The sequence below is a fragment of the Primulina eburnea genome, chromosome 17 (assembly GCF_022965805.1).
Source record: "Primulina eburnea isolate SZY01 chromosome 17, ASM2296580v1, whole genome shotgun sequence".
Classification (NCBI taxonomy): domain Eukaryota; kingdom Viridiplantae; phylum Streptophyta; class Magnoliopsida; order Lamiales; family Gesneriaceae; genus Primulina; species Primulina eburnea.
In genome coordinates this window covers 6,296,128-6,323,564 of record NC_133117.1, presented here as the reverse complement: position 1 = coordinate 6,323,564, position 27,437 = coordinate 6,296,128, and the positions used below count along the sequence as shown (strand labels likewise).

Genomic DNA, 27,437 nt, shown 5'->3' with positions numbered 1-27,437 from the left:
TAAGTTTTATATACAATATCGAATTTCAATATTCAATGGTACATTTACCAAATTTGAAGTCACATGTAAGTTTCTTAGTTAACAAATTTAACATATACACCCCTCAATTTTATTGATTTCCAATCAATCAATTTACAAATAATATGAGTATGAGTTACTTCTCATCTAACATCAACGTTATAAATTTTAGATACAATATAGAATTTCAATATTCAATTGTAAGTTTATCGCATATTTGATTGAAATACTAACTGAGCTTAGTACTAATTCAGAAGGAAAACTCGGTTTTCCTTTCAAACAAGAAACTTTCAGGTTGTTTGCATAATATTTGGTGTTGCGGGCGTGCCAGGTGCGAAGTGCACCGATTTGTGTGAAAATGATAAAATCTAACTTCTAAAAACAAGCGATTGTGAATTCTAAATTTGATCGTCGGTTCTAATCTCCTAAAACAACTATAACGCCAAAATAAAGAAAACTATTGGGATTTGAGGAATAAATCTCTGACATCGTTTATATTTTCAATAAACTGTAGAAATTTACAAGACATAAAAATATAAAATATGAAGTTGCTGAAATCTACAAACGAGAAGAAGTAAATAGAAATATGCTTGAAAGCTTGAAAAAGACTATTGCTTGAATATTGGAAATTTTGCAGAGTGTTTGCAGATTTGTCTGTGTTGAGTTCTGTTGTGTGTAGAAGAGTTGTTTCTGTGCTTGCCGATCTCTTTTCTTCCTAGCAACGGGCCGTTTCTCTCCACTCCCCCATGACCCCATGATCTTTCCCACTTTTCACGCCACGATCTCAACCTCCCCTCCCATGATCTTTTCCCTTTTCAGCGCTTCATGATCAGTTTTTGAAAATAAATATGTTGCACTTGATGGGCTTCTAATTAACTTCTACTTGAATTGGTCTTCTAATTAAATAATTAAATTGGGCTTCTAATTTAATTATTTTAGCCCAAACAATTGCCCCCCGCAAGCATTGGCCCTTGGGCCAAAATGCTTGTATATATGCCCAATTATAATTCACTCATAGTGTGGCCCAAAATTGCATTTACTTGGGTCATCTGTTTTTGGGCGGGATACAAAAGCCCGCTTTGCTGTAAGATTTCAAATCACTGAGAAGTGAATCATCCCGCTCTTCTTCAAGCTCCTTCACTCCTGGCCTCACTCCCCTCAATATCCTGTGATCGCGTGCCACACATATACATATTTCAATCCATGCTTTTGTTTCGCTATGTTTACAATATTCTTGATCCCCATGGTATGACCCTTCTTGCTTTGGAACTTATTGTTTTCTTTGATTCCAGTTAACCTCAAAAGCTTTGGTTGCTTCACCTGTGATGCTTCTTTCCAGATTTCTTTTGGTTTATCCTCATCGCTTCCCACTGACTGCAAACCGTCGTCGATTTCACGAATTTTGGAGGTGCCCCACCAGCTTCAGGACTATGAAGATTGGCCTCCACACCTTCTTGAGTCACCTCTTGGTAAGAAAGCATCCCAAGTACACTACCCGAAGTAATCCACAATTTGAGGCAATTTCTTCTCCTGTCTTAACTTAAACATTCTGAGATGGAGTTTCACAGCCAGGATTGCTTCGTTTATGGCTCGTAAAGGATTATTACCAGCACTGATGTACACCGAATGGGTGAAATTCAACGCCAAGATCTCATTATCCCCACTCTCTAAGCATAATTTAAGCCTACTCCCCTCACTCCCCTGTAGACTAGCTTTAAATGGACCTTCAATCAAAGGCAAAAATACTGTATAAACAATCTTATTTTCTTCATCCCCATCAACATCCGACTCCAAATGGGATCCATCCTTAGTTTCCACCAGCAAAAACTGTGTCTCCAGCGGAATATCACTCCCTCTATCTCCCATTCTCTGTGCATAGTTGGTTGCTTTCGTGAGGCTCAGCGTTGGTTATCACTGCAACGGTTTTATGTTTTGCAACTTCAAAAGCACAACTAAGGCCAGCCAGTCCACTTCCAATCACAGCAAAATCAAAATATTTTATATATCCATCCCTCAATCATTATTTGATTGTTACTCTGCTTTGCTTCCATTGCTCCTTGGATTTGGAATTATCATGGCTATTTTTATTGATTTGAATTACTTTTGGGACCCCAAGAGACCAAGAAAGCTCATTCTGCATTTTGGTGCCATTTCTACATGCGGTGAAAAGATGGGTATGTAGTCTCTTGTTGTATATGCGATTCGCATGTTTGCTCTTCACAGGTAATGCTGGATTGAGAATTGGCCATGGGTTGGCCTCAGTTCTTCATCGTATTCGACACCTAAGCATTAGTGTCCTTTGGGGTATCTTGCAACACAGGTACTTCTCAACTCTAATGTGCCCTTACGTGCCCTTATGTGTTGCATCCACTCAAGATGACTCCCTTATCCCTATCATTATGCATTGCACTTCAGTCGGGCCCCTTTCCCACATACACGTATATGCATCTGCACTTCAGTCAGACCCCTTATCCCACATACACGTTTACTTACTGTTCTTGCATGCGGTGACTCCACTTTTGATTTGTTGACTCTTGGTTTTGTGTTGTGGTTGTTGGGTGATGGATGTTGAATGAGGGTGGGTTTGTATGTAAGGTTGTGTATTGGAGGTTTGGGGAGGAGTTTCTATTCGTTCTTAATCCATTTAACCCAACTCATTTCAATAGCTTCAATCAAAATAATAGATTGGCTTAAAACTCCCCGCTCGCGATTATTTCCTCCCCTGATCTTTTATCAAAACAAAATGAATTCAATACAATAAAAGTGGCCTCCTGGCCAACTTGAATTGATCATCTTTATTTTTAAACCATAACGAATATTTACACTAGTGGCCCTAAGGCCTACTTCAAATAAAATCCCACTAAAAACATGCAACAATGCCTTATTAGCCTATTTTCCTTCCAAAGTCAACTTCTAGGTCTTCTTGGGGTTTGCATATTGCCTTTGTTCTCTTCAGTTCTTCCTTTATTACTCATTGTCCGCCAGGTGAGCTCAACTCCCCGCTCGCCTTTCCTGTCATATTCTAAGTGGCCTCAAGGCCTACTTCATGAATCTGTCACTGCACATGCAAACAGTCAATTTATAATGGCAGTATGGTCTATTCCACCATGATTTTTGGTACCATAAAAATATTGGAATAAGTGGCCATAAGGCCGACTCCCTATCCCACTCTCCCCGATCAATTTTATTGTTGAATCATAAACAAAATATATTTATTTCAGTGGCCCTAAGGCCTACATCACATGACACCTTGAAATCAGGAACTTAATATATACACAAGTGGCCCTGAAGGCCAACTCCCCACTGAAAAATGCCAACTCCCCACTGAAGATTAGCCTTCGTGATTGCTTTACTTGCAAGCTCTTCCTACTTCTTCCCTCATACTTGGAAAATACGGCTTGAGATACTTGCCGTTTATGCATCTTTTGTGTGGATGGCCATCTATGCTTGATAGCCAATATGCATTTCCGTCTAATACCTTATGTACCTTGAATGGTCCCTCCCAGTTGGGAGACCATTTGCCCAGCTCCCTATCCTTTGTTCCTAGTGGTAGTATGGTCTTCCACACTATTTCTCCTTCATGGAAACTTTTCTTGTTCACTCTTTTGTTGTAGATTCTCGTCACTTTTTGTTTTTGTAACAGCAAAGCATTGTACGCTTGGATTCTCAGCTCATCTAGTTCTTCTAACTCCATGATCATTGCTTCATTATAATGCTCAAGGGAAAGTTCATTTTGCTTTGCCACTCGCATTGATGGCACCATAATCTCTAATGGGAGCACTGCATCATGGCCAAAGGTAAGGGAAAAAGGGCTCACTCCAGTGGCAGTCCTCTTGGATGTCCTGTATGCCCACAAAGTTTCTGATAATAGCCTTGGCCAATCCCTAGGATTCTCTTCCATCATCTTTTGTAGAATCTTTATCAACACTTTATTTGACGCTTCTGCTTGCCCGTTGGACTGTGGGTAATGAGGGGATGAGTTTATCAATTTAATTCCATAGTCTTCTGCAAACTCCCTCATATCTGAGCCTGTGAACATAGTTCCCTGATCCGTGGTCAATGACTCTGGAATTCCAAATCTATGAATAATATTCTCTTTCACAAAGTTAATGACATCCCCTTGCTCCGCTTTCTTCAAAGGCACTGCTTCTACCCATTTGGTGAAAAAATCTGTAGCCACAAGGATGAACGAGTGGCCTTTAGATGATGAGGGGTAGATTTTCCCTATTAAGTCCATGGCCCAGCCTTTGAATGGCCATGGTTTGACAACGCTGTGAAGTTCATCCGCCGAAATTCTTTGGATGTTCCCGTGTCTCTGACATGGCTGGCATCCCCTAGCATATTTGATGCAATCTTTCAGGATGGATGGCCAATAGTAGCCATACCTCATTATCAACCATCTCATCTTTATTCCAGATTGATGGGCTCCACACACTCCCTCATGGACTTGCTTCATGATCTCCAAAGCCTCTGGGAAGCCTATGCATCTGAGGAGCAGACCATCTAACCCTTTCCTGTACAAATCACCCTCCACTAAAACGTAATTAAGAGCTCTCATTTTTAAACCATGTGGAATATCTTTCCCGGTTGATTCTAGCACCATTTTCATGTCATCCCTCCAGTCCCCAGCTAAGTTTACATCCAAGTTGAGTGTGTCTACCTGAATCCCTCTTTGCTGAATTGAAGGGTGGTTTTTCTTCTGAATCAACACTAGTCTGTGAGTGAGTTCTGGAGACATCTTCAATCCCGAAGCAACATGTGCCAACTCGTCTGCCTCCCAATTTTCTTGTCTTGGGACGTGGACTAATGACACTTCTTCGAAATCATCTAGAAGTTGGGATGCGGCGGTATGGTAAGGTGCCAAGGACAAACTTGTGCATTTGAACTCCCCTGACAGCTGTTTGAGTACCAGCTGAGAATCCCCTGATATCAATAATTCTCTTGCCCCTAGATCTTTCAGAATTTCCAATCCAATGACCAGTGCTTCGTATTCTGCTTGATTGTTGGTGCATGGGAAATCCAAATTAAAGGATAGAGCGGTTTTCACACCTCTTGGGGAGGTGATCACAATACCAGCTCCAGCTGCTGTTTCTGTGCTTGATCCATCGAACTTCAACTCCCAGGGTTGGACTCCAACTCCACAAACTGGAAACCCAACCTGTTCTCCAATAAACTCATCAAGTGAAGGGTGATCAGCTAAAAAATCGGCGATAGCTTGGCCTTTTACTGATTTTTGGGGATAATATGTCAATGTAAACTCGGCCAATGCTAAAGACCATTTGCCAATTCTCCCAGAGAGGATGGGTCTATTAAGCATGTATTTAATCAAATCGGTTTTAGCCACCACAAACACTCTTGATTGAATTAAATAATGTCTTAACTTAGTACATGCATAGTACAGTGTTAAGCATAGCTTTTCAATCACAGAGTATTTCACCTCTACTGGAGTAAGGAATCTACTCAAATAATAGATAGCTTGTTCATTTCCTTCATGATTATTTTGAACTAGTAGACACCCAATTGATTCATGAGCAGCAGAGATGTATAATTTAAGGGGCATTCCATACCTGGGAGGCATAAGAACAGGTGGATTAGATAGATATCTCTTAATCACATCAAAAGCTCTCTGATGCGACTCTTCCCATTTGAACTCCCTGCTGTCTTTGAGCTTCAACAGCTGTGAAAACTCCTTTGTCTTCCCTGCAAGGTTATAAATAAAACGCCTCAAGAATTCACTTGCCCAAGGAAGCGTTGCAACTCTTTCTTGTTTCTAGGCGGATTTGCTTCCATAATGGCTTTGGCTTTGTTTTTATCTACTTCAACTCCCCTTTGATGTACAAGAAATCCCAAAAAGTTTCCTGCTTTTACGCCAAAGGCACATTTCAATGGATTCAACTTCAATTCATGTTGCCTCATTCTTTGGAAGCTTTTCCTCAAGTGTTCAATGTGATCAGCAGCTTGTTTAGACTTCACAACGATATCATCTATATATACTTCAATGTGATGCCCTATCATGTCATGAAAGATGGAGTTCATAGCTCTTTGATATGTGGCTCCCGCGTTCTTTAGCCCGAATGGCATAACAAGCCATTCAAACGTACCAACAGCCCCTGGGCATCTGAATGCAGTTTTGTGATTGTCACTTTCTGCTATTTTGATTTGGTTGTAGCCAGAGAACCCATCCATGAAAGATAACAGCTCATGTTTAGCCACTGAATCAATCAACATATCAGGTATCAGCATTACATACACATCCTTGGGAGTTGCACAGTTCAAGTCTCGGAAGTCGATGCATATTCTGACCTTGCCATTCTTCTTCATTACCGGCACAATGTTTGAAAGCCACTCGGTATATCGGATTGGCTTTATAAACTTGGCCTTCAACAATTTCTCAACTTCCTCTTTCACTTTCAATTCAACTTCTTTTGACATGCGACGAGATGACTGTTGAAATGGTTTGAAACCTTCTTTGAGTGGAAGTCGGTGTTCGACCAATTTTCGGTCCAACCCTGGCATGTCATCATAACTCCATGCAAAACAATCTTTGTATTCCTTCAACATGCTGATCAAGTCTTGCTTCAACTGCTCTTCCAGTAGCTTACTCACATATACCACTTTTGGATTCTCAAGCTCCCCCAAGTTAATCTCTTCCAACGGGTCTTGAACTTCATGTTGGCCATCTTCCAGTTGAGATGGCGCCATCAACAACTCATCGACTTGGAGCTCATCATCTTCGTATTCTTCTTCTTGGACAACTTCAGTTCCATAAGTGTCCCATGCTTCTTCTTCCTTTAGTTTTTCCAGTACTTGCTGCACATGTGCCTTCCATATAGAGGTTGCAGCTACCTCCTTTTCTTCTTGGTTCGAATCAATCATCAATCTCCTCAATCAGTGGCTGAATTATCGGCCTCGACGGCACGATAACAGTAGGTTTGAGGATTCTTTCCAACACCGAGCTTGGAGTTGGTGTTTGCATGTACAGTGGATTTTCTTTCTTGCTATTGCTACGGATTTTGATGGGCCCAAAATCCCCATTGTAATATCTGGCTTCTACTGCACTTGCACTTGTTTGGAACGGTTGTCCATCCGCTTCTACGACCTCCACGTCATCCCCCTTCCAAAATAACAACAGTTGGTGCATTGAGGATGGTATGCACTGGTTTGCATGGATCCAATCTCTGCCTAACAACGCTTGGAAGTTGGCGGAGGAGTTTACCACGAAGAATACACATAAAGATGACATACTCCCCACAGTAACATCAGCGGGGAGTACCCCAATGGTCTTGGTAGTTTCCCCTGTAAATGCAGCAACCGAAACTTCTGAAGGAATCAAGTCTTCCTCATTTTTTCCCAGACTTTTCAACATTCTTACTGGGAGAACGTTTACCGCTGAGCCATTGTCAATCAACACTCTAGACACTGGCTTTCCATTCAAGTGGGCTTTGATGTACAACGGCCTTATGTGCTTGGTCATGGCCGGTGTAGGCTTTTCAAGTATCACCTGCTGAGGCTTGTTTCGGTGACCCTCCTTGATAATCACTTTTGAACTCCCTTCAAGGAGTTTACTTGCCTGATCTTCTTTTTGCGACGATTCATGGGGTATCAACTCCCCGTTCCCTTCTTTTACCATTTTAAATCTCCCGGGTAATATCACCACTCCAGTGGCACAATCCACAGTGATGTGAAATTCCCCAACGCGAAAATTAATTGATTTCCTTGCTTGATCATCCTCTTCGCTTAATAAATCATCATCGTCTTCAACAAACTTGTCCTCAGTAGCCGATCTTCCAAACTTAGATTTACTCCCCACTGGCTCATTGGAGACTGGAACATCAATTTTGGATTCATTCCTCAGCTTAGCGGACTCCTCTCTTCTTGCAATAGCTCTTTCTCTCAACAGTCGTCTCTTTTGTGTCCTGGTCGGTGGCCTAGGGAACAGTTTGTGTTGGGCCACTCTCCAAGACTCACTAAACTCCCCTCTGGCTGGAAGAACGTATCTCGGCTTTACTCCATTGTTCTCAATCATTTTTCCTTTTGTGATTTCGTATGAACGCCGTTCTCTGCCTTGATCAGCTGATAATTTTCTAGTTTCCACCTTTCGTGACTCAAATGCATATGCATTTCTCCTGTCCGAATACCTTTGACGATGATTGCAAGATGACTCCCCTCTAAACCATTGTTTCTCCACCACTGGTCTTTCAAGGAAATGTTGATTCCTCGGCCTAAAGGCCGCGGATTCACCAACATTTCTGGGGATACGTGGTTGAATTGTGCGCATTCGATCGGCACTATGTCTTCCAGGTGCTTCAAACATTTGACCCTTTGGAATCCAGTATTTCTTGATTACCCGGTCTTTCACTGCAAAGGATCGGCTTCTTTTCTCATTGAGAAGATCCCTCAAATCTGTCACGTTCACATTGACCAAAGCTACGGGGGGAAAAGGATCGTCATCCACCGCCATAGACTCTTGTTTGTTAGGGAACTTCACAACTCCCTTGTTAATTCTGTCCTGCAAGATATTCTTGAACGCCCAACAAGACTTCGTAGCATGATTGTAAGAGTTGTGGTACTTACAATACTCTCTTCCCTTCAGCTCTTCTGTAGGTGGCATCTTATGATCAGGCGGGAATGTGATGAATTTTTCCTTTACCAAGAAATCGAAGATTTCCTCGGTCTTTGACGTGTCAAAAGTATAGTGCATGTCTTTGGGGAGTTGGGAGCTATTATTCTTTTCAGGTTCTGCTGGCTTCTTTTTTAGCAGGGGAACGGTGCAAGAACCAGCTGACCGAATCTCCGCCAATGCCACATCTTCCACCTCTTGATAATACGACCCCATAGCAGTTTTCTTCTTGTACGACTCTTCCCTCAAAAGCTCTTCGTATTCAGCCACTTTGGCGGCTAGCTCAAAGAAATCCCTGAACTCCATTCCTTGGAATTTCTTCCTTAATTCAAAATCTAGCCCCTTTTGTGCCATCTTCACGAACTCAGTCTCGGGTAGGAACACCTTGCACCTATTCTTCATCTTCTTGAACCTGTCTATGAAATATTCCACAGACTCTCCTTTCTTTTGAGTGACTCTGGATAAGTCGGCAATGCACACTTCAGGCTCTGTTCTATAGAATTGAATGTGAAATTGTCTTTCCATTTCTTGCCAACTCATCACTGAATTTCTGGGGAGCGAGGCATACCAAGCGAATGCAGTTCCAGTGAGGGAATTTGGGAATAGCCGCAACTTTAGATTGTTGAAGTTCTCCAAGTTGGCTAATTCCCCGCACTGGATGGTGAATCTGGCTATGTGTTCCATGCTGGACTGGCCATCCTCCCCGGAGAATAAACTGAACTCATGCACTCTATAACCCCTTGGGTACGGGTTATTCACGTCAATGTAGTCTGGATATGGTTTGTGGAACTCTGGGCGGCCAATCTGTTTCAAGGCCGGCCCATATAACTCTTGAACAGCTTCTCTCACCATTTCTGGATCAATCCCGTGCAAATTCCGAGCGGGGAGTTGGTGATGGTAATTTGCCCCCCGAGCTTGAAACCCTGCATTTAAACCAAAATTACCCCCTGGGAAGCCTCCATCTCCTCCTGGATAATCCATGTGCGATATGTCATCATAAGCTCCCGGTTGGTACAGAGGATTGGTCACGCTGAACACTTGAGCAACTGGTTGCTTCGAGCTCCCCACTCCATGAGTACGTGGATATGGCTGAGCTCTCCCTCCTAAGGTTTCTTCTCTCTTGTGAGGTGGTGTGTACCTTCTTTCGGGCTGATTTGGGAGAGTACACTCTGGGCGGCGGGGATCACCAGCCCTTGAGTCTCCAACTCCCTGATCGGATTCATGAACTTGGTTGCTTCCTTGGCCAGTCTCTTTGACGGTGGTATTTTGCTCCCCTCTGGTAGATTGATTCGGTCTACTCAATAAAGTCTTCAAACAGTCGGCCATTGCCTTGGACAGGGCCAGTGAGATTTCCTCAATCTTTATAGCAGTTAACTCTTCCATCACCTTGTTTGAAACTTGATCGTATGTAGTAGGAATCTGCAGATCTACTTCTTCAGTATGTGGTTCAACAGTAGGTTGCTCTGGCTGTGGAACCTGAGTTCCCTCTTGATTAGCCAGAGACTCCCCACTCTCCTGGTTGACGTTTTCTTTTCTCCTTGGCGCCATAGTGCGGGTCCCACCGGGCGTGCCAAAATATGTTTGCACAATATTTGGTGTTGCGGGCGTGCCAGGTGCGAAGTGCACCGATTTGTGTGAAAATGATAAAATCTAACTTCTAAAAACAAGCGATTGTGAATTCTAAATTTGATCGTCGGTTCTAATCTCCTAAAACAACTATAACGCCAAAATAAAGAAAACTATTGGGATTTGAGGAATAAATCTCTGACATCGTTTATATTTTCAATAAACTGTAGAAATTTACAAGACATAAAAATATAAAATATGAAGTTGCTGAAATCTACAAACGAGAAGAAGTAAATAGAAATATGCTTGAAAGCTTGAAAAAGACTATTGCTTGAATATTGGAAATTTTGCAGAGTGTTTGCAGATTTGTCTGTGTTGAGTTCTGTTGTGTGTAGAAGAGTTGTTTCTGTGCTTGCCGATCTCTTTTCTTCCTAGCAACGGGCCGTTTCTCTCCACTCCCCCATGACCCCATGATCTTTCCCACTTTTCACGCCACGATCTCAACCTCCCCTCCCATGATCTTTTCCCTTTTCAGCGCTTCATGATCAGTTTTTGAAAATAAATATGTTGCACTTGATGGGCTTCTAATTAACTTCTACTTGAATTGGTCTTCTAATTAAATAATTAAATTGGGCTTCTAATTTAATTATTTTAGCCCAAACACAGGTTTTACTTTTGATTTATATATACAGAAAATGGCTTCCGCTGCTAACTGATTCTACCTAATTCATCGGTTGATGAGATCCCTCAGCATTTCTGATCGGAATCTGAGATATTACAGCTACCGCCGAGGTCGGGATTCAGACGGAGCACTTTTTATCAATATCCAGTTATTTGAATCGAATTCATTTGAATAGTGAAAGGAGGAATGACGACGACTACGGCTTCGACGGGATCGGGGAAAAGCGGCGTGCCGAAGTCTGGCGCGATTTCTAAGGGCTACAACTTCGCCTCCACCTGGGAACAGGTTCTTAACTTGTTTATTTTTCATCTACTATTCGATTGCTGCGATCAATTTCGTGGGCTAACTAGATTACTGTTTTCTAAGCTATTTTTATGTTTGATAGATCTGGCACTTATCCTTGGCATTTCTGGTTGTAACTGATGCTCATTCATTTGGTAATAATTGGATCTTAAATTGCTAATTTAGAAGTATAACAAACAAAAAGGTTTCTGTTTGGCCTTTTGGAATCAATTGCACTGGACTGCTGTAGTTTAGTTTCATAATCAAGAATTTTATTGATGTCGGACTAATTGTATTACTGACCTCAATTTCTCAGTACGGTCAATTTACATGTTATGTTAAACTTTTTTTTTGTTTTACATTGGAAACTTTCTAGTTTTGTTTAGTGGGGGTGCATATTTATATGGTTTCTAATATCATTGCTAACTTTTGTTTTTGCAGAATGCTCCATTGACGGAGCAACAGCAGGCAGCAATTGTCGCGCTCTCCCATGCAGTTGCTGAACGCCCTTTCCCCCCCAATTTGGTTGGCCTTATTCCGTTTTAAGTTTGAGCCATGATATTGCTTTTTGCTGCCTTATTAACCTGAGAATTGGCATTCTTTTAATTTTTTTCCCGATTTATTTTTTATAACAAGGCACAAGAGCAAGTGGATAGTCAGGAAAACGGTCTATCTATTTCAGCAAAGCACAATGCTGCAGAAGATTCAGGGGTCATCAAGACTGTCCTAGTGAATACAAATGAGGTGAATTCACTAACCGTGGCTTGTGGTGATGTTTGCCAAATAAATTTTGCATTTGTTAAATTGATTGATGGATGATATGGCATAGAGGAAGGGATGATTTAAGAAGTACAGATATTATGAAGAGACTTGTATGGTGGTACTCTTTCACTTCTTAAAAGTTTTGATCTTTTCATCTTATATTGAATCTTGCAAATGTTTGTCATATTGCCTCAGATAAATCTAAGGAAATGACTGTTGAAGGTTATGAAAGACTGCATTTCTGTCTTGTTTGCTTTCGTGAAAAAATATGTGTTTTATGTTGATGCCTATCAGCGAAAGTTTGTTATCCTTCTTGAGTAATTTTTGTGTCATAAAAATCTTATTTGTACCTGTGAACTTTCTTTGCATCTTAGATTAGATAAATCTGCATGTTATCTTGGTTGTTTCTTTAAAAAATTCTATCATCTTAGTTTGTGCCTTTACTTTTTATTCATATATAATATTCATATCTAAAGCATGTGGCTACTGACCTTGCATGACCATGGGAAATGTTAAATGCACGTGGCCATAACCCTGAAATAAGAGATTGATCCCATGATTTGAATCCACGACTTCCATGGAAGACCATTGTAGAAATATTGTTCAAAATCATTCTGTCACCTACTATATTTTATGTTGATCTGAAATTGAACACATTATTACTCCCACAACAGCCAGTGATAGACATTTGAAGTTGTGATAAATGAGGCAACAGAAGCCATGCAATTTTTTCACATGAAAATTATGTTGCTGAGAACACAGTTTCTTCTATACTGCTGAAGAAATTGTGATTGTGCTGTTCAATAAATTGGACTCATACCTCAAAACTTGAATTTCTCAGTCTCCATATGTTGAATTTTTTTTTCCTGTTAGTTTTTATTTTTTTATCTATGTTTCTTATGTTCTTCCCTATAACATTTATATTCATTTCCCTTTATTTCTCATGTTAAGCATTCATTTTTAAAACCTTCATAACATTACATTCTTTCTGTTTCTGGTCCATCGTCAAAATAAAACTTCCCAGATAATGAAATATTTATTCGCTGAATTTCAGTTTTGGAATTCACTTTTTCAGGTCATGTTTGAATGTTACTGAGTGGTAAATTTGAGTCGAAGTATCACGTAATCATGTTTGGATGTTACTGGTTGGCAAGATCTGAGTTAACATATTAAGTAATTTTGTTTAATGCTAACTTCTAGGAGATAGCATCGATGAATAATCTTGATTGCAAAACAAATGGCAAGGCAGGAGTATTCTATGAAAAATCTACTATTCTGTGAAACTATATATACCCAAATTCCAGTTAATAAGCTTTGAGAATTGTGTAGTCTTGTAATTGCGGCTAGCTAAATACCTATTTGTGGATAATTTATATGGCTTTAATGTGACTTTGCGGTTCTTCACATTTTGGACATATCTAGAAATTACAGTGGTTTTACTCTTATAATATGCACACATTTTCTTTTTTACAGTTCTACAAATGGTTTGCTGATCTCGAAGCAGCCATGAAATCTGAGGTTAGTTTTATATCTCAGTATTGACTTTGTTTGGGTGGCTTTTATTTTAAATTATTGTGTGCTTTTCCTTATTTTTCTTGTTTCAGACAGAGGAGAAATATCAGCATTATGTGCGGACATTAACTGAGCGAATACAAACATGTGATAGCATACTCCTTCAGGCAAGATATTACTCTTTGCTTATCGTTGTCTTGTTCGGATATTGTTGAATATCCATCTGAAATTTGTCCAAATTCAGTTACCTGCCTCATTATCAATTTAGCTAATGCCGATCAGATTTGCTCCAGGTGGATGAAACCCTTGAGTTGTTTAATGAACTCCAACTGCAGCACCAGGCAGTAGCAACAAAAACGAAGACTCTGCATGATGCATGTGATCGACTGGTATATTATAGTTCCACTGGTGTATGGTAGTGTACTTCAAATTTGAGGCAAAAGTACTGCTGATAAAAATTTCTTTGCTTCTTAAAATTCGATCAAAATTAACGAAGTAGGTTCATTTGTGCTCTTCTATGTTTGTAGTCATCATAAATCCGTCAATTAAAAACCAAGATTTGCCATCTATAAAAAATCAAGATTTACAGATTAGAAACAAGTTAGGTAATATTAGGTTAAGACTTTATAATGCAGTAAATTTCCTCACCTGGTTCATTTGTTTTTCTTGTTGCAGTTAATGGAGAAGCAAAAGTTAATAGAATTTGCTGAATCACTGCGTGTTAAGCTCAACTACTTCGATGAACTGGAGAATGTAAGGTTTGATTAAAATTACTTGGAAAATCACTTTACTAAATCATCTAGATAAGCAATCGCTCTAGAGATCTTCTATGGAACTTATCACCGCATTCCAAATTGTACTTCAAGTTTAATTTTTTTTACATATGACTATGATTTTTATACTAGTTACTTATTTGTCTTTTAAATTTAGAAGTATATCAAATTTTGTGCTAAATATCAAAATCTTTGATGAAAGTTGATGCTAAAGTGATGTGCATACAGCCCATTTATTCTCGAATTTTACATAATCCCTCTACTATATGATTATTTTATTTGGACAATTGATATTCAAATCATTAATTTAACAAAACCAGGCATCATCCTATCCTGATATTTATCCAGAGCAAGGTTCTAAAATTCGCTAGGCGCTAGACGGTCGCGGGCCCAGTGCCTAGGCAGGGGGATAGGCGTCGCTAGGCGGATTCCTCGGTATTAACTTAGGAAATCACATACCATAACTCCAACACAATTAGATCAATTTAAAATGCCTTCAAAATTACACAACCAATAGAATATCACAAATTTATCAAACTTCTTCTCCATAATTTTCAATAACTTGTTCGGCATCGAACACAAACTCAATATCGTCATGGTGATACTCATTTTCTTCTTCTCGGATGCAAAATCATCCTCATGAAGGTCTCACTCTAGATTGCTGACGAAGATGGAATTTGGCGTGTTAGAGCAAGCCACAAAGCACTTTTCTTGTTGGACTTTGATTTGCGGTCTATAAAAAAAACACCTTTCATTTTTTTTAATTAAATTAAAAGCTCAAAAAACTTTTGTTTTAAAAAAAAAAATCTAAATGTCGCCTAAGCTAGCGTACTAGGAATTTTGCTGTACGGTCAACCTGCAATAACTAGGCCGAATTTTAGAACACTGATCAAGAGGTTAAAAGTGACTCATCTTACACAAAAAACTTGCTAAATTTCTTACCTGCCTGCTTGAAGTTTCAGTAAGAGTAACATGTAAAAATTTGAGAACACGCAAGCCCTCCATCCATCCATATGTTTCCTGCTTGCTAAAATTTAACCAAAATAATGAATCATAGTAAATGAACGATCCTTTATATAATCTAACATTTCATTTTTCCAGTCACCTATATGTGTTGTACACAACATTAATTATGACTTTTTTATGGCTTTATACAAGCTGATCTGAACAAAGAATCCTTCAGTCTTGGTAAAAAAGACTCGTAAGTCGTATGAAACTTGTTGTAAAATGCATTTTCAAATCTTGGCGCGTATTAATGAGAAAATACATGAAAATTAAGATAAAGTTGGCTTGCCTACACAAGTTAGGTTCCTTTAGTCTATAAATTTGGAATATGTATTTTTGTAATATTTTCATGATTGTCTATGTGACTTATTTGCAGGTTGCCACTAGTTTTTATTCTCCAAGCATGAATGTGACGCATGAAAATTTCCTCCCTCTGCTCAAAAGGCTCGACGAGTGCATATCGTAAGTGATGTCATACACAGCCATCTTGAATGAATTCACTGAAACATGAGGTTACTAGTATATCATATGCAATTAGGATGCCTCTTGAGTTTCAACAAGGCAATAACTCGTATACTATGTGGTAATTATCTTGTATGGATATTATTCATCTCATGATTCTGAAAATGTTAATTAATGCATGAACTGCGGGATTCTAGCCATGCCCAGACATTATCATCTTGGTGATTTTATCACTTGACCAACATTTTCAAGAAATTTGTGATTTTAATATTATAAATGTTTTTTTGAGTGTAGATATGTTGAGAGTAACCCACAGTATGCTGAGTGCAATGTATACTTGGTCAAGTTCAGACAACTTCAGGTATTTATGCTCTTTGGTGGCTGTTTATTTAAGGCAGTCTTGTTGGCAGTAATTTTATTTTTCAGTTTGTAGATTTATTTCTTACCTAGCTTATATATGACTGTATTTTATTCACGGGACAGTCTCGAGCTTTGGGAATGATTCGTTCTCGAGTTCTCTCTGTCCTCAAGAATACCTCATCTCAGGTATATTTGCTTCGCTTTTGTTGTATACATTGATTTTTGTGTTTGTTGACAGAAAAATAGTTACATCCATCAAATTTTTTGGTTCCACTCTCTAGGTACAGGCAGCAATTAGAAGCAATGCTGGCAACAAAGCAACAGTTTCGGAGGGTGTAGAAGCATCTGTTATTTATGTCCGGTTCAAGGCAGCAGCAAATGAGGTAACAGTTTCCACCCTTCTTGGTTGTTATGACTCCAATCTGCTGCCCTGAATAAAACTTAACATGGAAGAGGATTAACTGAAAAATTGAAACTATGGTGCATGCAATTAACTGAAAAAGGTTACATTTTGCAGCTCAAGCCAGTGTTGGAGGAAATTGAAAGCAGAAAACTCAGAAAGGAATATGTCCAGATACTCACGGAATGCCACAAACTTTACTGTGAACAGAGGCTTCTGTTGGTGAGTAAATCTGCCTCCTCAATCCCACCCCTTAGCACCAGACGAAAAATAAAATGAGGGAGAAAAGAAAAAGTAAACCCACCCACTCTCACTTACACAGTGAATTCCTTTCTTCAATGCTGTTTACATGTTGTCTAAAATTGATAATCCTTTTGTTAACTGTACCAGTAATATCTAATTTTATTCTGCTCTTATTTTCCTTTCAACTTTACCTTTTCTAGGTGAAAGGCATAGTACAGCAACGTATTTCTGAATTTGCCAAGAGAGAAGCCTTGCCTTCATTGACTAGATCTGGATGTGCATACTTAATGCAGGTTGTCTTGATATAATTTTTTCATCGGTTTATGATTATGTTCTAAGTTTAGTTACAGTTGGAAGGGGAAGGTTGGTCTAAAATAGGAAAAAACTAAGTTACCTTTATTCTTGTGGTGTCAGAATCTTTTTATTTCTCAAAGCACAAGCATCTATCATGTTATACTCCTGCTCATGTTATTCCAGCGACTTATTATTTATGTGTTAAGAAAATGATGTACAATTAGATGAAGAAGCGTATCAAGCACTTTCGTAAGTGTACCATGGACTTGTGTCATAGAGTTTGACGCCCATAACAATTTTCACGACTATCAGAACTCAGAAGTTCTCGTGTTTCTCTCTCCCAACTCATGGTCATCAGGTTGTGGGGTTAGCTTGGTTGGTTGTATCATTAGACTTGCTTGATCGAATTGATTTTATGTGGGAAAAAAATCGTCATTGCATTTCAGTTTCATTTGAAAGGCTCAAGTCAGAGAGTCAAAGTATTACTGGGATTGATGGCACCGTTTTATCATTTTTCCAATTGTTAAATAATTGTTATCTGTAACTTACATAAACATATTCATATGAAAAAAACTGGAAATTTTCTACTATAGAAAATGCACAATAGTTCCAGACCAACTCCGGAAAATGACAAATACGTTTACTGTTATGTCTTTGAAAACATAAAACTATATTTAAATTTTCATTTTATTTTGCTATCAATTATTCTCGTCAATCATGATTTTTCTTTCCTAGCTTGAGGTCCTTTTTCTTTTCTTTGCTTTTTTTTTTATATCAATCCTTGTTTCTTTTTGAATGGCCAAGCTTGTTAATGATGTTTTTTATGTGCATTAGAATCTTGTGCAACTTTCATCACTTAACTGAACTTTTTCTGTAAAATGCTTTTAGCAACATTGCTTGGACATTTAGCTACATCAAACTTAGCTTGCATTTCATTTATTGGGAGTGTTGCATATGTTTGATATATGCAATTTGGAGATAGACCGGTTGTTATATGATTTTTTGCATTTCAATATTGGGAGTGTGGCCAATGTTTGATATATGCCATTCGGAGATGGACCAGTTGTTCTATGATTGAATGTTGGCAAAATTCGTTGTAGATAACAACCTGTCAACGACCAACTCATCCCGTAGATAGTGGGATCCAATGTAGAAGATCACTCCATTTTCTCCCGTGGGTGTTAAGCTTTAGATATGATGATTCTATCAAGTAGTAGTTTAATGCTTATTTATTTTGCATGACAGATAAACAACTATTATGTTTTGCCGCTATTATATTTCACAAATATCAGGAATGAAAAAATATGATTGTGGATAATATGTTCCATGTTTATTGAATTTGTGTATACCTGTTTTTGTCTTGTCGCTGAATATGAGATTACCGAACATATATTATATAGATGACTGAATTGCTGTTGTGTCAGTTTGATCATCAAATTTTTGTTTTCCAGGTGTGTCAGCTTGAGCATCAACTCTTTGACCATTTCTTCCCCTCATCTGCAGAGGATGTTTCTAGTTTGGCTCCTCTAATTGATCCACTGTGAGCTATTAGAACCTAATAATTTATGCCCCAATGAACCTGTTTATCTTCCACTTTTGATGGTCCATAAGTTACAGTAAAGAGTCTTTTTTGTACTAAAAAGACCCAGAAAATATTCTCTGCCTTAGTGCATGGGCTTGTACTCATAAATGTTGGAATAGGTTTTGGTCTGATTGAATAAAGCGTCGTCATTCATGCTGCTTGTTAGGGAGAGTAGAATGTCTCTGATGACAAAAGGTTGGATTCAATGCCTCAACTTTGTCATATCAACAATAGCCAGTTCGATATACTTGGTTCAGAAGCCTTCTGCTTGTTATCCTCATTGTAGACGGGAAGCTTGAAGAGCATTTGGGATAACTTTGAAAAATATGGTGAAAAAATTGCATGTAAATATTCCATATGATACCAAATTAAGATTAGTCATGCAGAAGGTGGGGATAATGGGGAGAGTGAATTAAATGTGCATTGCCTGCAGGATCCTCTATTCAGAAAGTTGAAAATTCAAACTTGAGATCTTCTTCATTTATTATATTTTATAAGCAAAAACTGGAAGTTATTTGTTGAAAGAACTCCAAAATAGTTCCGTAGCTTCCTCCAGGTCTTTGTTGGGTAATAGTAATGTTCCATAAATTGATTAAATTCTTATCTAGGTAGAAGTTTTATAACCGTGTGTGGATACTTTATAAAATTGTCTAAGCATGTGCTAGAAGGTATGCAATTCATCGGTTTTAAACCAAACTATTTATGCCTTTAATATAGCCAACTATAATTGTTCATGATCTCTTTGGCTATTATTTTCTGTGTGACAAAGTTGAGGAGAAAGCATGGTCTTCTTTTCTCTATCTCATCCCATCCACATATGTATAAAATAACGTAGCAAAGAGCCTTTTTGTCTAGTTTTCTCTTCTGTATCTGCATATTAAAAACTCCGTTCTATTGCAAACATATTTTTGGAGGCCAAAGTTGATGTCCCTTCTCCTTTGAAAATGCATTTCCATTTGCCAGCAGCAGAAGATTTAAAGTCAATATGCAAAACAATTTGACTAGTTTTTTATTCAGTCATTCCTTGCATCGAGAAATGTAACATCAAATAGCTGTTTTGTTCTAATGTTTGATTGTGCATTAGAAAGTTTTTTCACTATCCCAGATGCTGCAGGTTAAGGAAACTTGGTTAAATTCGCTTCTAAATATCTAATCAAACTAGTTCCTCAGCTTCATTTTCATTGCAATGGCCTTCATGTTACCCATTTTATGGCAGGTGTACTTACTTATATGATACCTTGCGCCCTAAACTCATTCATGAAGCAAATTTTGACATACTCTGTGAACTTGTTGATATTCTGAAAGTTGAAGTCCTTGGGGAACAGCTTAGCCGACGAGGTGAGTCGTTAGTGGGATTACGTCCAACGTTGGAGAGGATCTTGGCGGATGTTCACGAACGGTTAACTTTTCGTGCTCGCACCTACATTCGCGATGAGGTGACCGTTCCATCCCACATTAATTGTTAGCATCTTTCTATGGGGATGCCTTCTTCAACAATTATTATAATATTTGTTGTTACTTGTTACTTGTTACATACACTACTATTATGGTTTTTACTATGTTTTTTGAGTGATTGATTTTAAAGTTGAGGAACGGTTATCTAGCTCAAATTCATAAGCATCTTAGGTTGAGGAACTTTTATCTAGCTTCGTCTAGAAGCATCTTGGTGAATGTTAAATTTGTTATGAAAATAAAGTTTGATTTATTATCATAAATTATTCGAGAGTAAAACATTTAAAAGTTATGTAAGTTGAAACGTTTTTGGTTGAAGCTTGTATCAAACAATGATATGCAATATTTTGGTATTTGAAATACACATAAGATGCTTCAACAATGCATCTTAAAAAAAGTAGCAAGTAAATAATCACAATAAGTAAATATGCACGAATTTGTTTATGGATGTTCGGAGATTAACAACTTCTATGTCATCCCTTCTTACCCTTGGGAAGGATCCACTAGAAGACTTTGATTTATACAACTTCTTGTACAAACTCATTTCAACTTAGGACTTATCTCTTACCTAATTGAAACTCCTAGCATACTTTCGATTATAGGACGCAACCTCACAATCCGTATAATGTTTTCCAAGACTACAAACACAATCTTTAGTGTCTTTGTGTGAAGACCCACTCGTCTAAACTTTGAAGCTCGACTCTCACATACATGTGTGAGTTATTTATGTGAGGATTTAATTCATTACAGTGTGTATCTCTCAAATGTATCATCACACTTGGGCTTGCTCTCATTCTAGCTAATTTCTTTATATAGGCTGCCCGTGCTTTAAATCCCTTCCCAAGCTTGTATATGATCTTCAAGATGTTGTATTTATAGGCCCCAAGAATGATATATATGTTAGACACAAGAATTTGATCGTTTGGAAAGTTTCTATACTATTTCTGATATTGAAACGGTCATTTCCACCTTGGTTGCCACTTTTCTCGAGCCTAACTGATTTTGAGGTCTACTACCAGTTGGGCTCGTCAGCTAGACTAAACCAAACTGACTAGGTCTGCTGAAATCAGTTTTGCTCAGAACTTGTATTTTCATCGTCATGTGTCATTATCTTACACTCCAATTCAGATTTCAATTGTAAATATGATTTGTAGATCATCGTCTTAGCTTCGTAACACATATTGAATCGTTTCATTTGGATAACCGAGCTGATCATGCTGACTAAAATACCGCAACTGCTTATACCCAACTGATCCTTGTTGATCAGCCAAACTGATTAGCCTTAGTACCATCAGTTTGCCTTAGATAACATTCGATTAGCCCAACTGACGTGAAATACGACTTGTCCCAAATTAAGTTTTATGTTTTGTACGTTTTGGCTACTGGACATTTGTATCACCGATCTGTAGGATATCATCGAACACTGCAGATCGCCATATTTCGGTTTGGCTAAATTCGAGTTTCATCTTCCATCTTGAGTTAACAATTTCACACTTGAGTAAATATATTGGAAACACGATAGCAAGTTTTATTATCATCAAAAACAAGAAACAGTCAACAGTGATATCAGCAAGAACGTGCTAATATGGTGGAAACGGCTACATGCAGCATCTAACATGTGTCACACTCTAAAACTCGTCTGACACCTGACTGATATGTGTTTTGAATATGGCTTCAATGAGTTGTGAAATTGAATGATTAAAACAGTTGGGACTTGGTGTTGGACGTAACACCTCAATGTATATTTCTTCTTCCACCTGTTCCGCAATCATCATGATTTCTGGTGTTGATGATTGAGTTGCAACTATAGTTACTTGATATACACTCATAGCATTCTCGAAAACTAACAAATTTTGTTACTTGTACATCTGTTTTTCCACCAGATTGCGAATTATCCTCCTACAGATGAAGATCTAAACTACCCCGCTAAGCTGGAGCAATCAACTGAGACAAAGTTGGAAACATCATCGGTAAGTCCTCTTGTTTTTCAAAGCACGTATGAGAATGTTTTAATCTTGTTTAGATTTACTTTTTCCCCTTATAATTAGTATTCAGTGTTGGATTTAGTGCCGTTTCCAATTATCTCTTGTTTTAATATGTTGAGAGTAGTTGGAGTTGTCCGGTATGGGATTGCTATGCTATTTCATTTTGATACATAAATTGAGCAGGAGATAAACTTTTAGTTCCTTTTCTGTACATGTGGGATGTGACGATGTACTGCTATATTTCTTATATAATTATCGTTCCAACTCAAATTCAAGCATTATATTTTCCTCACATGTACTACTGCAGAGTGATCAAAACCTAGATGTTTCCAGAACATGGTACCCTCCACTCGAGAGAACTATATCCTGTTTGTCCAAGCTGTATCGCTGCCTAGAGTCAGCAGTTTTTACTGGTTTGGCACAGGTATTCTAAAACTTGGCTATCTTTCCCCTGGGCAGAGATTAATATACCTGTACACTTACATCTTTCTTTTTATCAGGAAGCCGTTGAAGTTTGCTCTTCATCCATCCAGGTGAGTGCATAAATGTTCTTGTTTATTTGTTAGTGGGAGGGGATGAGATACACCAAACTTCAAAATTCTCAAACAGCAACTGGTTCCTTTGAGGATTGGGCATGGGAAAAAAATTTCACTCATCTCCTAAATATGAAAGTTCTTTAGCAAGTTTTCATTTCCAGTTCCAGATATTTGAACTCACTTCTTATCTCTGAAATGCTTGTTCTTGATCTTGATCTAAGCTAATTGTTGTGTTATGTTCCATGCTGGTACTCACACTTCCAATTCATTTAGTTTTTGGCTGGTAATAATTAGTCATTTCTTTTTATAGAAAGCTAGCAAACTAATTGCCAAAAGATCATCTGCAATGGAGGCACAACTATTCCTTATAAAGCATCTTCTTATTCTCAGAGAGCAGGTAATATGTTTCTTTAATTATTAATTACTACATTGATCACTGTTGTTTTGTTACTCAGATCAAGTCTTGATTTTCTAGATTGCACCGTTTGATATCGAATTTTCTGTTACCCACAAGGAGCTTGATTTCTCTCATTTGCTGGTAAGTGATTTTGCTTGAAAGCTAATGATTTTTCTTCAAAAGTTTCAAATTGTTTTAGGAAAAAACTCAAATGATTAAATCTTATGTGCAGTGAAAAAAGGGATAATTGGGGCTTTGTTTCATGTATCTAATGTTGCTTTTATATGAACAATGTATCTGATACTGCATGTATTGACCTCTATGATATAATTGGTCTGTAACTATCCTGGATGCATATCATGATCAAGAGAGTACATTCAATTTTATTCCTTCTTTAATGGTGTTTTACTTTTGCTCTTATTCATAATCACTGAGTTATTGACTGAGTGACCCTGGAACAATCCTTGCGATCGTGATGGGAACCATTGCCATTAAATTAATTTTTCAAGGGTGATGAGATAGCCTCTTGCATGGTTTCGCTAAGCGAACTTCCGAACTAAAAGGTGAAATGCATCATACCTTTTGATTTTGGAATAAAAACAAAGGCTTATCGGAAACTTGGGCTCCATTTATTTGGCATTTGTGCCGACCTTTCTCCATTCTAATTGTTTGGCCATTTGGGCTGACATTTCTCCATTCTAAAGCCCATCGTTTGCTTGTTTTTATCAACTTCCTAAGTCAATTTTCCCACGTTTCATTATTAATTGTCTCTCAGAATTACTACAATATTCCTACAAAATATTCAACCTACAAACTAATTTATAAATTTTAAAATATTTCTCACTCTCAATGATCAGGCCAAACCTTAAGTGATGTGTAGTATATTGAGAAGTTGGATAATTTTACACATCAGTGTAGTTTGGTATCTGGTGACTACTTGACTAAGCATATCTGAGATAAATTGATGGAAAAATTGGCATGAGTCTTCATTATAAAAATTTGAGTCATTCTATGGCTTATATTGTGAGCTTAAGGGATGAATATATGAGCCATATAATGTGTTTAGTTTCTAGAAATATTGTATGGCAATTTCTTACATCAAAGTACTTGGTTTGGCTATTTCAAACACATGGTTGTTCTCCTGTGAACTCTATCATATGAACTTTTAAAATGCCATAACAACTCCACCAACCATTCCATAAAAGGTAACCTTGAAGTTTCTTCTTTCCATCTAACTCGGTTGATCTTGACATTGTCTGGTATCTGGGGGAAGTTACAACCATTTTAAGTAGATGTTGACATCTATTATGCAATCTGATAGACTGGCTTTGCAGCCTCGCACATGCACGTGGCAGAGATGCTTCATATCTGTTAATTGTTGGCCATGATAATCATTTTCTTTATTTTTACATGAACCAGGAGCATTTGAGACGGATTCTTAGAGGTCAGGCTTCACTATTTGATTGGTCAAGGTCCACTTCATTGGCTAGAACTCTTTCTCCACGAGTTTTGGAAAATCAAATTGATGCCAAGAAGGTATCTTGCTGACTTAGTCTTTAAGTGGGACTTCATGTTTATTTATTTTACATTCAACCTTTCGTTTTAGTGTAGGAATTTTGTGTTTACTTATATCTGTAGTTAAAAATTGGTTTGCCTTGTATTTTGTATTATTTTTTTGTTTTTAGTTTATGCCAAACATCTTTGCCATTAAGAAATAGGGATCATCGGGAATGATCATAATTATAATCATCATTTCCTGCCTTTAGAAAGGTCAGTTGATGAGACTGGGCTTGTAGCCCATTTGGTCTCACCCCTGCCCAGATTAACTGGCATTCCAAGTTCGATTCCCCTCCCCACGTGTGTAATAAAAAAAAGAAAGGTAAATTGATAATTTGGAAAATTTATACTTCATAGGTTCATAAACTGCAAGTATTGCCCATCCTTCACAATACAAATACTAGTTTTGTGCAGAGTTTGTACTTTGGATATTTGTTCAGTATTTTCTTCTGATTTTCTCATGTGCGAATTCTTTTATGTTTCCCTCAATTATTAGGATCTGAAGTTCTATTTTGTTAATTAATTCTATTTGTTGGTAATACCCACTTTACGTGCAGGATTTGGAGAAAAGCCTCAAAGCCACTTGTGAGGAGTTCATTATGTCAGTCACTAAGCTAGTTGTGGATCCCATGTTATCTTTCGTCACCAAGGTTTGACATATTCAATTTTGTAATGTATAAATTAACGTAGCTAGCAAGTCTCTATACATTAGTCTAACAAGGAGAAAAAAGAATTGGGGAAAAAAATTTGGTCCATAAATTGCTGACGTGGTATCGAATAAGTCAGCAATTTTTGATGTCACGTTAGCATTTTCCTGCGAAATATGATTGAAAGCCAAAAAAATATCAAAGATAGTGCTCTGAAACGAACTTTGGAAAATAGTGGACCAAAACAAAAAATTGGACAAGGTATTGGACGAAAAAAACTATTTTCCCAAAAAATTTCACAGATTCATTTCTATAAGACGACAGCTGAAGTCGTGTTCTGGGGTATGGCTAGCTTATGTGCTACAGTTATCTAACAATAGCGATGAATAAAACTTATTAGGGGGAAATAGTGCCTACAAGTTTGGGATTGTGCCCTATGAAACCCCAATTGCACAGAAGCGATTCATGTGTTTGGCTGCAAATTTGGGAATGCAGCTTGGTTGTGACCAGAGTAGTTGATGTGGTCGACTATTTATGGGATATGGAAATAGTATCTAACAACAAATTGTTCTTCTGTGAAGGTTACTGCTGTTAAAGTTGCATTATCCTCTGGCAGTCAAAATCAGAAGGTGGAGTCTGCCATTAATAGGCCACTTAAAGATCAAGCTTTCGCAACTCCAGAAAAGGTCGCTGAACTTGTTCAAAAGGTATACTTTGAATTTCACGTTTCCCCGTCGGTGTAATTTCGGTGTAATTTATATACATTTCAAGGATGTTGAATTACTTACTTTATCAATATATGGTCCTATGATAACTGACTAACACTTAAATATGCAAAAGGTGAGTTCTGCTATCCAACAAGAGTTGCCAGGGGTGATGAGTAAAATGAAGCTTTATCTCCAGAATCCTTCAACCCGTGCAATACTTTTCAGACCAATAAAGTAGGATTTCTTCTCCCTTGACATGTTTTACCACTCTGATGTTTTTCGTTTGGATTTCTATTCTCTGATGACTATTTTCAGCTCTGTGCAGTTATTCGACCTTTTTATACTACAAGTTTTTTCTTTTTTGGGACTAATAATCTAATACAAAATATACAAATTTGTGCGATATTGATTACATTGTTTTTCCATAATACAAATTAACTCTCTTGTTGATCAAAAGTGTTTTAATGCGAGATTCAACTAAATGTGCAGGACCAACATTATTGAAGCGCATGTTCAAGTGCAATCTCTACTTAAATCGGAGTATTCAACTGATGACATACATACAGTGAATATGATTTCAGTACAAGAGTTGCAATCTCAACTTGATAGCCTCTTGTGATGCAGTTAGAAGGTTTGAAGATGCCATGTTTCGATTCATTTTAGGCCATGTTTCAAGTTGTCCAATGTATCACCTGATTTTGTAGATTAACGAAATTGCGAAACAGGATTTACTCATTATTTAGTGTGTAAACTTAAAATGGCGAATTTGTAGATGCAAAGAGCTTCGAGATCGTCTTTAGGTCCAATTGGACATGAATCCTAATACTGTTTTTTGAAACTAATGAATTCGTTTCAAGCAAGGGCGAGAACCATGCTTGGTTTGATTGGCTATTCAATCTGAAGCGTTTTATACGCAGTGAAATATAAGTAGTAAAAGAAGAGCAAGAGTAAATTTTGATGCATTGGTCCCATTTAGAGTGATGAATTTAAATTCTTAAGCCAACTATGCATGAATTCAAAGATTTTTCATGTAATATTCTACTTTTAAAATCACTTGCCAGTGTCAAGCTCTTGGATAATTTGTGCAATCCCGTGTATCAGAGGGTAAATCTCTCTTCTTCTTTTTTTTAAAAAAAACTTTGTAAACCTCTTATTATTATTATTATTATTGTTATTATTATTACTATTTATCATTTTTAAGGTTGCAACGTTCTCGTCGATGATATGCACTTAAATTCTCGATGCAACTGGTTAGGATTAATATGAAAGTGTTTCTTAAGTTACATGCAACAGGCTTTAGATTGACAGCACAAAAAGAAGCAAAAGTCAAAATGGAAGGAGAAATCGGAACCCCATGCCATCGAGAAATGTTTTGTAAGAAATTATTTGCATGCAAAACAGGAACTATATTTCAATTGATACCGGAGACATTTTGGCATCTATGCATTTACAGAAAATTATCGGGCAAAAAAAGATCCCACCGAAACTTACTTGACGTACCAAGGTTCAAATGAAAGTTCTCTGATTATGTAGGCACCTTTTAATGTATGTTTTCTTCAGCTAGGTCTGATTGAGAGTCACTGTGCAGTATCGTC

At 37.8% G+C, this 27,437-nt stretch overlaps 1 protein-coding gene across 1 annotated transcript; it reads left to right on the top strand.

Annotated features, from left to right (window-relative positions):
• The first annotated feature begins 198 nt into the window (after window positions 1–198).
• On the top strand, window positions 199–26,648 carry LOC140817689 (conserved oligomeric Golgi complex subunit 3-like). The gene is made up of 26 exons (XM_073177405.1): window positions 199–312; window positions 10,871–11,171; window positions 11,610–11,693; window positions 11,805–11,912; window positions 13,404–13,448; window positions 13,535–13,609; window positions 13,736–13,831; window positions 14,118–14,195; window positions 15,597–15,682; window positions 15,977–16,043; window positions 16,166–16,228; window positions 16,324–16,425; window positions 16,560–16,664; window positions 16,886–16,978; window positions 18,431–18,519; window positions 19,778–19,997; window positions 21,897–21,983; window positions 22,306–22,422; window positions 22,499–22,531; window positions 22,845–22,931; window positions 23,010–23,072; window positions 24,351–24,467; window positions 25,046–25,138; window positions 25,717–25,842; window positions 25,976–26,076; window positions 26,332–26,648. Exons 2-26 carry the CDS (start codon window positions 11,073–11,075, stop codon window positions 26,459–26,461), a joined length of 2,364 nt encoding a protein of 787 aa, XP_073033506.1. The 5' UTR covers window positions 199–312; window positions 10,871–11,072; the 3' UTR covers window positions 26,462–26,648.
• The last annotated feature ends 789 nt before the right edge of the window (window positions 26,649–27,437 follow it).

Bases quoted from the DNA above. Each gene is read 5' to 3' on its own strand.
- LOC140817689 (XM_073177405.1), top strand. From the start codon at position 11,073: ATGACGACGACTACGGCTTCGACGGGATCGGGGAAAAGCGGCGTGCCG. The intron at 15,683-15,976 runs GTAAGTGATGTC...TTTTGAGTGTAG, and splicing joins AGGCTCGACGAGTGCATATC to ATATGTTGAGAGTAACCCAC. The intron at 16,426-16,559 runs GTAACAGTTTCC...TACATTTTGCAG, and splicing joins TCAAGGCAGCAGCAAATGAG to CTCAAGCCAGTGTTGGAGGA.